Source organism: Megascapheus bottae, chromosome 3 (genome assembly GCF_031878675.1).
Source record: "Megascapheus bottae isolate mThoBot1 chromosome 3, mThoBot2.hap1, whole genome shotgun sequence".
NCBI classification, from domain to species: domain Eukaryota; kingdom Metazoa; phylum Chordata; class Mammalia; order Rodentia; family Geomyidae; genus Megascapheus; species Megascapheus bottae.
The window spans coordinates 59,865,146-59,876,253 of record NC_143511.1 but is presented as its reverse complement, the minus strand read 5'-3'; the positions used below and the strand labels follow the sequence as shown (position 1 = coordinate 59,876,253).

The following is an 11,108-nucleotide window of genomic DNA, read 5'->3' as shown; positions in this document are numbered from 1 at the left end:
GAGGGGACCAGCTGTTGGAAACTTTAATCAAGCGACGACTGCTAACAGCTGCAGGGACTCCTTAGGAAACATTGAACTTCAAAAAGGAAATAGTAAAAATCTGTTGCCATGTCTTCTATGACAACTTCTAAAAATGATCTGTCATTCCTGCTGCGACAAAGGTAACAGCTCTCAAGCCAGATGTCATGTCTCATGCTTTGTACTCCTAGCTACTCAAGAGGCTGCAGTTTGAAACTAGCCTGGGCAGAAAAGTCTATGAGACTTTTCTTTTTTCTTTTTCTTTTTTTGTCAGTCATGGGGCTTGACCTCAGGGCCTAGGCGATGTCCTTAAGCTTTTTCCACTCAAGGCTTGTTCTCTATCACTTTGAGTCACAGAACCACTTCCGGTTTTCTGGTGGTTAATTGGAGATAAGAGTCGCATGGACCTTCCTTCCCTGGCTGGCTTCAAACCAAGATCCTGAGATCTCAGCCTCCTGAATAGCTTGGGTTATAGGCATGAGCCAACAGGGCCTGGCTATGAAATGCTTATTTCCAGGTAAAAGCCAGAAGTGGAGCCATGGTTCAAATGGTAAAGCATCAGCTACGAGTGAAAAAGTTAAGGGACAGACCTTGAGTTGAAGCCAAAAAAAAAAAGTAACAGCTCTTCTCAGCCCACAGAATGATCCCTTATGTCTCATCCTTCAGGCAGGCTATGACACTCAGCGCCTGAACACAACGCCCTGGGGACATACGTGCTCACGTGAGCGCTTGCTCCAGTGAGCATACTTCTATGATACACTCTTCAAATGACAGGTGTGCCGCTCCTCCTCAGGGGCAGCTTTCTTCAGACTGGCTCCATGGCCCAGCTAAGATTGTCTGCCACACATCAGCAGTCACAGAAGCTGTTAGTGTGTGGTGAGAAGGGCTCTTTCCTTTCCCCTCCCTACAGCTGCCGAGGGCTTTCTGAGGGGCGGATGTGGTCCCCAAAGGGGTGGATTTTTCTCATTCTCAAACTTTCTCTGGCCTTAAGTCCTTCCCAGTCCCAGGTACAAGCCCTTTTGGGGTTTATAGGATGGGCACTTCCTAGTGAAAGAGCATCTGGCAATACCAAGCTGTCTTCTTCCCTTCTTTTCCTCTCCCATTAGCTGGGCTCTCATTACTTATAAGCGCGTTTGAGCTTCTGTTGTCTCCCACAAGCCTACAAATGCCCCTTTCCTTGGGCCAGGGAGTAAAGGGACAATATTGGTGTGTGTGTGTGTGTGTGTGTGTGTGTGTGTGTGTGTGTGTGTGTGTGTGAGAGAGAGAGAGAGAGAGAGAGAGAGAGAGAGAGAGAGAGAGAGAGAGAGAATCTGTACACACTGGAGACAACCCACTGCATCACACACTCTACCACTGAGCTAAGCTATAGCTCTATCCTGCATGCCCTTTTAAAGGAAAAACTTTGCTAAGAAAGCAGGAGGATAAAAGCCGGGCATGGTGGCTCACGCCTGTAATCCTAGTTACTCAGGAGGCTGAGATCTGAGGATCATGGTTCACAACCAGCCTGGGCACTGAAGAACATGATATGCTTATCTCCAATTAACCATTGAAAAATGGGAAGTGGGGTTATGGTTCCAGGGGTAGGGCAGTAGCCTTGAGCTTAAGAGCCCAGGCCCAGAGTTCAAGCCTCCTGACTGACTGACAAAACAAAAACAAAAACGAAAAACCAACCAACCAAACAACAACAACAAAACAAGCAAACAGGAGGATGGACTGGGAATGTGGTGTAGTGGTAGAGTGCTTGCCTAGCATGCACGCTCTAGGTTCAATTCCTCAGAATCCATGAAACAGAAAAAGCTGGAAGTGATTCTGTGGTTCAAGTGACAGAGCACACTATCCTTGAGCACAGAGAGACTCAGAGGCAGTGCCCAGGCTCTGCGTTCAAGTCCCAGGACTGGCAAAAGAGAGAAGGAAGGAAGGAAGGAAGGAAGGAAGGAAGGAAGGAAGAAAGGAAGGAAGGAAGGAAGGAAGGGAGGGAGGAAGGAAGGAAGGAAGGGAGGAAGGGAGGAAGGAAGGGGATACTGTCTAAGAGGAAGCCACAGTCTTTGTAGAATCCTGTGCCCCTCAGCCCACATCAGCTCCCCACAGGGAACATGAGGCTCAGTGCTGCCAAGCCTCCCAGAGGTGCCCAGCTATGTGCTCCCCCCGCTCAGCCAGGCCTGCGCCACAGCCAGCCTCACGGGACCTGCTCACTGGAGTCAGCTCAGGTGTGGAGCTACAGGCTGTCACAGGATGACAGGGGTAAGGGACAGACTTGTCACAGGTATGAACTGATGGACAGAGGATGGAGTGGAAATGTCTGGGAGGTTTCTAGATGAAAATCGGTGTGGTTCCATGTGTCTGCATTTCCCTGGAAGGAAGGAAGGAAGGAAAGAGGGAAGGAAGGAAAGAAGGAAAGAAGGAAAGAGGGAAGGAAGGAAGAAAGAAAAGAGGGAAGGAAGGAAGGAAAGAGGGAAGGAAGGAAGGAAAGAGGGAAGGAAGGAAGGAAGGAAGGAAGGAAGGAAGGAAGGAAGGAAGGAAGGAAGGAGGCACATCCCCATAAAGAGTTTCTGAGTGATGCTTTCCTTGTGGGGTGGTACTGGGGGCTCAGTGGGAGGGCAGCAGCATACATCCTAAAAAACCCTCAAGATGATGAGGATGATAGAGGGTATGAGCTATAAAATTAGGGATCTCTTTTGGGAATCCCAGAGATCTTCATCTGGAAATTCTAAATGATGAGATGCCAAGGTGACACGTCTGGACATCTCTCCACCTCCCAGTCGGATGGAGGAGGATGGAGGAGGATGGAGGAGAATGGAGGAGGATGGAGGAGAATGGAGGAGGATGGAGGAGGACGGAGGAGGACGGAGGAGGACGGAGGAGGATGGAGTCTTAATCTGGAGCAGTAACTGGGAAGATGAGTTCACAGGAACTCCCAGTACACCCCAGCGGCTCTGGTCACAAGCAGTCAGGAGGAGCGGGGGAAGTCAGGAGGGACATAGAGGCTGGACAGTGTCCAAGTTACACCAGTGCTGGGCCAGGCCCAGTCCACGCCCCTGCCCGAGGACCTCAGTGCCACCCTCTGCCCCGCCAGGTCCAGCGCCGGGAGGCCTCTGCTTCACTGAGCCCATCTGTCAGAGACTTGTTCACTTCTTCCTCTTTTGTGACTGGAAATTACAAGGCAGAGTACAAAACGGCAGTCACAGAGAAAGCACAAAGCCCGAGTGGGCCGGGGGCTGAGAGTGGCCCGAAGTCTTAGAGTGGTGGAAGAGACAGGGAAGGTCGGAAGACAAGGATGGCTGAGGCCATCACCTATGCAGACCTGAGGTTTGTGAAGGCCCCTCTGAAGAAGAGCGTCTCCAGCCGGTTAGGACAGGGTAAGAAGGATGGGGGAGGGCTCCCCCATCCTGCATCCCTTCATAACCTATCCCCTTCCCCAGCCCTACTTTCGACTTGTGCTCTGCTTCCTCTTCCCTCCAGATTCAGAGGACTATGAGGATGGAGAGCTCACCTATGAGAATGTGCAAGTGTCCTCCGTCCCTGTGGGGGCCCCAGGCGTGGCTTCCTCTGGACTCGGGGACAAAGCGAGTATGGAGACCTCAGGGGACATGTCTGTGGGCGCTGTCCTGGGCCCAAGTGTCCACAGTCGTTGGATGAGCAGACCCCTGAGGAAGGGAGGAGGCCATTCTTAGGAAAGACAGGGAGGAGAACAGGATAAGTGGGGGCCAGCCAAAGAGGAAGGAGCCTAGGGGAAGGAGGAGACAGACCCCAGAGGGATGGTAGGTGCTTGGGAGGGTCAGGGCAGTCCTGGGGGCATGGGGCTAGTAGGAAATGGGAAGGAGAACAGAGAGGCCAGGGCACATCGAGGCACCTGAGGAGAAGGTACAAGAATAAAGGCGATGGGGGCAGGATGCAGGGGTGTGTTGTGGGCTTGTGTTGGCGAGACAGGGTGGACTTAGGAGCTTGCTGAGAGGGTCTCAGGGGAGTTGAGGAACTTCAAGAGTCACATGAGTGTCCCAGGACATTGGTGGAGGGCAACCTAGGCTAGACAGGGTGTGGGGAGGGAGATGGGGCGTCACTGGGGCTTCCTGTCCTCATCCTGCGTGCCCTCCTTCCACAGGGGTCGAGGCAGAGCAGCCAGCTAAATCCTGGCGTTGCATGAAGCTATCCACTGGGCAAGTTCTCCCCTGTGAGTACTGCCCGCCCCAGGTCCCATCCCCCTAATTGCCCTGCCAAAATGGCGTTGTGTGTCAGTGTGGTGGACGAGGCTACTTTCCCCACTCAGCCCCACCCCAGTATTATTCCAATCATGACATGTCATTGATCTGTGATCCCTACCTCCAAGGTCTCTTCCCTTCCTGGGATGCCGTTTGCATTTCCCTACCAGGCAATACTCTCAGATATAATGCCCAAATTCCATTCTCTGTGTGTATGTGTGTGTGTGTGTGTGTGTGTGTGTGTGTGTGTGTGTGTGTGTTCGTGCGCGCGCGTGCGCACACACGCGCATGGGCATGCCCCTCTGCTGGTCCTAGGGCTTGAACTCAGGGTCTGGGGTGCTGAGTGTTTTTGCTTAAGGCTAGCATTCCACTATGGTAGCTAGAGCTCTACTTCTGGCTTTTTGGTGGTTAATTGGAAATAAGAGCCTCACAGACCTTCCTGCTTGGCTGGCTTTGAACCTCAATTTTAGATCTAGTGTTACAGGAATGCGCCATCAGCACATGGCTACCCAGACCCGCTTCTGAAATACTCTGGCTCCCCTACATGCAAAGCACCCCATTGCCCCCAAACCCCACTGATCTGCCCCTGGCTACCTAACCTTAACCAGGAGCTTCCTAACTCCATCCTGAGTTCATAAATCCATTCCTGTCTCCTAAGGCCCAACCTCCACTTCCTGCTTGCAGTACCTCCTCCTCGGCCTGCTCCTCGCCTGCCTGTTGTTAGGGACGGCTACCATCTGCCTGGGAGGGAGCTGTGAGTATGGCTGTCCCCTCCCCACTTCCCTCTAATCCCAGATGTTTCTCTCCTTTCCCTCCAAACTGCATTTCCTCAGCAGGGTTCACAGATACTGTCCTGGCACCCCTCAAATTTGATCTGGTATGAGCCCGGTCTGTCTGAGAGTGCAGCCCTGTCTTCCTTACCAATCCTGTAATGCAAAAGCTGCAGGAAGCAGAAAAAGGTGGATGTCGGGCAACAGAGCAGGAGGAGATACACTTAAATGTTTCTCTCACTCCCAAAGGGTCTCACTATATAGCCCAGGCTGAACTCGAACTCACAATCCTTCTGCCTCAATCTTCTGAGTGCTGGGATTACAGGTACCCACTACCATACCCAGCCCCTATCTCTCTTTATGGCCAAACAGATCTGCAGTTGTCTCAGCAGTTCCAGAAGATGACCAGGGTTCTGGAAGCCACTAACAGCAGCCTGAGACAACAACTCCACCAAAGAATAACTCAGCTGGGGCAACATGAGGAGAATCTGCAGGAATGCAGGAGACAGCTGTCCCAGAGTCAGCAGGCACTGCAGGAGGAACAGAGGGGTCACCAGGTAGCCGAGGGGCAGCGACAGGCCTGTCAGTCGGATGCTGAGAAGACCAAAGAGACCTTGAAAAGGGAAGAGGAACAGAGAAGGGCTTTGGACCAGAGGCTGACCAGCACGCAGGACAGGCTGAAGTCCTTCCTCAAATGCTCCACCCCAGGTATCTGCTCTGGGGTGGGGGAGCCAGAAGAAGTGGCCTGGGTAGGGTGGGGATACTCCTGGCTGTGGTCAGGGCTCAATAAGATGTGGAAGAAGTGAACCAGAGCAATGGCTGACCTGAGCTGTGCAGCCTTGGGCTGCTGTGTTCTCCCAGCTCTACGGCGAATCCTATGGCGGGAGAAGAGGGTGGCAGCTAGCTCCCCAGGTCACATTGTCCAAAACATCATGGCACATTCAGGTTTCATCTGGCAGTCATTGTTCCCAGGATGTTTCACATGCTGCTGCTGCTTTGTTATTGTTGTTGTTGTTGTTGTTGTTGTTGTTGTTGTTCTTCTTCTTCTTCTTCTTCTTCTTCTTCTTCTTCTTCTTCCTCCTCCTCCTCCTCCTCCTCCTCCTCTTCTTCTCCTCCTCCCCCTCTCCCTCCCCCTCTCCCTACTCCTCCTCCTTCTCCTCTTAACTCCGTCTCTTCTTCTTAAGACAAGCACCACAGTTTAAATTCTTACTACATCTGAAACTCCACCACAAAAGGTTAAGAATTATAAAAGCGCGGTTCGGAATTGGGGAGGGGAGGTGGAGTTCTCAGGACTTGTGGTTTAGGATATCCATTTTGAAAGCAGAAGGCCAGTGGGTAGATGGAAATGAGGGAAGGGACACCTGAAAAAGGAAAGATTGTGATAGAGCAGACAGGTTCTATCCAGGCATGTGATTCACAGACTAGGGCTGGGATTAAGCTCTAGCTGGTTTAGGAGGTATCTGGCCACTCCCTTACTGGCCAGGCTTAAGACAGCAAGATTCCAGGCACACATGCACAGTTGTTTGTCTTGATGTGATCCTCTGTGGCTTTCATCCCATGTCGTGCTGCTGCCCATTCACAGGGCAAAATCCCAGGCTAAGATGGGCGGCCGACTTCTCTGATGGAACCGTTCAGCTTCCCAGGTTTTCCCATACTTCTTCCACCTCACTAAGGCCTGCAACCTGTGCATTTGTAGTCCCTCCCATTGTCAGCCATTTCCTGCCTTCGCTTCTCCCTACCCATCTTGGATTCTGGGATCCATCACTCAGTCCTTTGTTCTCTTGTCCTAATGGTGCTTTGGACTGGTAAAGACCAAATCCTGGGTGAACCCAACTGTCCACTTAGCCCAGACTTGTGTCAAGACATGGCAAACGGGGCAATCGGCCTACTTGGTGCCATTAAGAATCTGAGCACCATGGGCTGGGAGTTTGGCCCATAGATAGAGTGCTTGCCTAGCATGCATGAAGACCCAAGTTCAATTCTTCGGTACCACATATATAGAAAAGCTGGAAGTGGTGCTGTGGCTCAAGTGGCAGAGCTCTAGCCTTGAGGGAATAGCCCAAGGACCGTGCTCAGGTCCTGAGTTCAAGCCCCAGGACTGGCAAAAAAAAAATCTGAGCACCACCTGGCAAGCTCTGCAGGGATGCTCTTGCTCTCCCTAATGGTGTCTTCTGCACTACCATCCCCTCCACCTCAAATTTCCCTCTGCAAGTCTATAGATCTGTTTTGATTTTTTGCCCATTCTGTCCTTTGCAAGGATAAATGCAAGAACTTTCTGGGGCTTTCTCCAACTATCCCACGGCCCACCCAAACACAATCCATTCTTCATATTGAAGGCAAAAGAATTCTTTAAGAACACAAGCTGACCATGCTACTGCAGGCTAAAGCACGTCTTTCCAATTAATTATATAAATGTGTTAATGTCAGCATGTGCTCAGACACCTGGGATATAGCTACTGAGAAAAATGCTCTTTTGTAAAACCCTACATTGACTTTCTCTTCCTCATAATAAAAAAATAAAGCCGGTGACTAGCCACTCAGGATTGTAGTACAAAGACAGTCTAGAAAGGAAATCCCACGAGACTCTTATTTTCAAAGAACGCCAAAAAGTTGAAAGCGAAGCTGTGGATCAAGTGGTAGAGTGTTAACCTTGAGCAAAAAAAGCTCACAGAGCGCTGGGAGTTGGGCCTAGAGGTAGAGTGCTTGCCTAGCATGCATGAAGACCCAACTTCGATTCCTCAGTATCACATACATGGAAAAAAGCCAGGAGTGGTGCTGAGGCTCAAGTGGTAGAGCTCTAGCTTTGAGGAAGTCCAAGGACAGTGCTCAGGCCCTGAGCTCAAGCCCAGGACTGGCCAAAAAAAAAAACAAAACCAAAACGCTCAGAGATAGCACCTAGACCCTAAGTTTAAGTCCCAGGACTGGCATCAAAAACGAAAACCTTAGTAGAGCTTCTGAGGCCTTTACCCTTCCAATTTCTTTTTTATTCCTTTTGTTGCCCAAGGGGGTAGTAGGATGGAGACATAGGAACATGTAGAGGCAAGAAGCCAGTGGACTTGAAATGGTGTTTGGGTGACAGAATAGGACTGATGAATGAAGGTGATGTTTTGGGCTCAGACACACAGATGAAGTGTGGAATGGTTTATTTCTTAGGGGAAATTAGAAAGAGAACAATTTTCAGGTGAAGAGTGTAAAGTGTTCACAGTTCAGCAAAGCAGGAACCATGGTTGTCTGATTAGAAGAATGGAGAGGGGCAGGAGAGAGCCAGTGACGAAGGGGCTGTGGCAAGGTTTTGAGTGGGTGTAGGGAAATGCTTTAGGGGACACATGAGGTCCACAAGGGTCTAGGTGAGGTTAGCTGAAATGTCTGCGTTGAAAGTAACTCCACCCCTACTATAATAAATCTCCCATTCTGGGTGTGATGGTGTATGCCTAGAATCCCAGCACCCAGGTGGAGGAGTGGAGGCCCGACGAGGCCCTATAGCAAGTTCCTGAGCTAGGTAGCTGCACCCTGTCTCAAAAGACAATGTTTAAGAACATTTGCCTTGTACATCCAGGGGCATGGTCTCAATGCCCAGCATGGGAAAAATAAAAAATAAAAAAAAAAAGACAACAAACCTGCCAGATTGTTAAGAAGTAATGTTGTTGAATGTTTCTAAGTAGACATAGGTAGGGCATTTCCAAGAGAGGCAAAAGATTAAGGAGCAGAGGTCCACAAAAGTGCTGAGTATAGACCTAATTGTTAGCAAGCAGGTGGCAGAGAAGTCACATAATCCCAAGTGTAGCTGTCATCACACTCTCCCTGCTTTGTAGGTTCTTGCTGTCCGGTGGGATGGGAGCCATACCGGAGTAGCTGCTTCTACTTCTCACATACTCTGAAAACTTGGGAAGAAAGTCAAAAATCTTGTGTAGATTTGTCCTCCAAGCTGGCCACATTCCATGAAGGGAAATCATCTTATCAAGTAAGTATCACCTTACCCCCGGGCTGAAGTGGGTAGTGTTTGGTGAGATGTGTCAAGCTGGGAAGGCGGCATACTCCTGGCATTATCGCTGTGGCTTGTGTTCCACTTTTCTGTGGCAGGTACTGGTAGTCACAATTGCCACTTAGGAAACAGCTTCCAAATCTTCTCAGCCCTGTATCCCAAATGCTTTCTCCCGCTCAGCTTGTATGAGTGCTAAACCTTCTCCACATCTCTAATGTACGTCTTAACTTTCTGGCCAGCCCACCCTGGGTTGCTTAATAGTTCATTGACGATTGTGGCCTCTCAGGCAGGGAGGGGTCAGATCTTACAAGCTGGATGGCAAGGACGTACTTCTTGGGACCAGAAGAGGCCACCGAATCACCTCATCCAAAGGGTGGCAAAAATCCCTACCCTTCTGGGAGGTGACTCCTGCATCGGCAGAGTGGCACTTGAACTCTGTGTACCAAAGATGAGCACTCTTGCCAGAGTTTATGGGTCTTCTCTTAGAATGCACATTTCATCCATTTTTCATTTCTTTCCACATGCCTCAAATATGATTCCCTCCACAGGGTCTTTCCTCCAGCACAGGTGATTTTTTAGGTATGGGTTCATGTTCATATTGGACTAACTCCAGATGTAGAGAGCAATGGTGGATTGGTAATTCACAACAATCTGGGTAAGTCTGTAAAAATATCTGGGTACTTTCAACTCCATTAATCTCAGAAGACACAGTAATAAAATGTCCTCAAGTCCCAAAACTCTTCTGTAAGTCAACATTGTAATTGCCTCTTTGCTTAGTAACTTTTTTTTTGGTGGGTCACAGGGCTTGAACTAGGCCTGGGCGCTGTCCCTGAGCTCTTCAGCTCAAGGCTACCACCCCTACCCCTGGGCCTGGGTGTAGTCCCTGGGCTCTTCAGCTCAAGGATACTGCCCTACCCTTGAGCCAAGACCCACTTCCCATTTTTCTAGAGGTTAATTGGAGATGCAACTCAGGTCCTTTTGTGCCCGGGCTGGTTTTGAACCTTGATCCTCAGATCTCAGCCTCCTAAATAGCTAGGATCACAGGTTGTGAGCCACCACACCTGGCTTTGTTTAGTAACTCTTTAGGGCTATCTTTCTTCTATCTCCAGTACCTAGAGGTCCCTAGCTTGTACTTTAAGATTTCTGTCATCAGATGAGAATTTAGCTAGCACTTTACATCTAGTGAGGAAAGACAGCCTTTGAACGCCAACCCCTCCCTTCACAAGGCTATCCAAACGGAGGCTCTGCTTTCACACAGGTCACATTGGATAACAATTGTCTTAGGAAAGTGAGCAAGACAATGACACTGAGATTTAGCCCTATGGACTCTGCAACAGTGTCAACCTCCTCACACTTGTATATTTAGAGTTTGCATGACTAAGACTTGCAGTGACTTCCCTCCCCTGGTTCTAAAGTTTCTAGTTGTCTAGCAATCAGTTCTTGACCGATGGCCAGAAGTGGCCTTAGGCAGGCAAGGTGAGCTAGGTTTTAAGGCAGCATGGGGCGAGGGGTGAGAGGAAAGACCAGGAGCAGTCCAGACTACCTCCTAGCTCTACTCTGTTCTTTAGGTCTCATTATCAAAAGTCGAAGTGTTGCACGGTACAAACTTGGTCAAGGCCACGAATACAGGAGGTGACCTGTACAGAGCTTCTTTACTTCATCTGTGAGCGGGAAGCGTTCAGTCTTCCAGATAAGGAGCTGTTTTGAATGGAGTTGGGTACGTAATAGGGTTGGACTGAGGGGTTCTGTCCTAGGAGGGAGTGAAAACTTGTTCATGGGTGTCCCCTGCTACTGTACGGGCAGGTAAGGCCTGGAATGAAGACTTATGCCATGGCTGTCCAGGGGGAGGAGCTAGAGTAAGCTGGATGAGGATTTAGTGATAATCATATCTATCTCAGTGATGCTTTGCTCTTCCAGACACTTCTATCAACAAGAACCTGAGACTCGAAGGTCCTAAGGTCATCCTATCCTGGCATTCCCTCCCTCTAGGATGGCCAGCCAAAGGCTGATCCATGTCTGAAACTTCTAGCCAGCCTGCAGCCTGCTCAAAATGGTCCCAGAAACTGGACTGTCCCTGGGAAGAATAAAGCTTCTAGAAAGGGCTTTGGCCTTCCTCAAGGACCTCCCACACGGGAGCTGGTG

At 50.0% G+C, this 11,108-nt stretch overlaps 1 protein-coding gene across 2 annotated transcripts; it reads left to right on the top strand.

The window, feature by feature from the left end:
• Positions 1-3,173: 3,173 nt before the first annotated feature.
• Cd72 (CD72 molecule) lies at positions 3,174-11,027 on the top strand. Of its 2 annotated transcripts, none has more exons than XM_090330215.1 (9): positions 3,174-3,374; positions 3,478-3,585; positions 4,118-4,186; positions 4,873-4,968; positions 5,357-5,692; positions 8,797-8,945; positions 9,515-9,621; positions 10,535-10,683; positions 10,884-11,027. In XM_090330215.1, exons 1-8 carry the CDS (start codon positions 3,293-3,295, stop codon positions 10,671-10,673), a joined length of 1,086 nt encoding a protein of 361 aa, XP_090186341.1. In that variant the 5' UTR covers positions 3,174-3,292; the 3' UTR covers positions 10,674-10,683; positions 10,884-11,027. The 2 variants fall into 2 exon arrangements, with proteins under 2 accessions (XP_090186341.1, XP_090186342.1); XM_090330216.1 differs by having other exon boundaries at positions 10,956-11,007.
• The last annotated feature ends 81 nt before the right edge of the window (positions 11,028-11,108 follow it).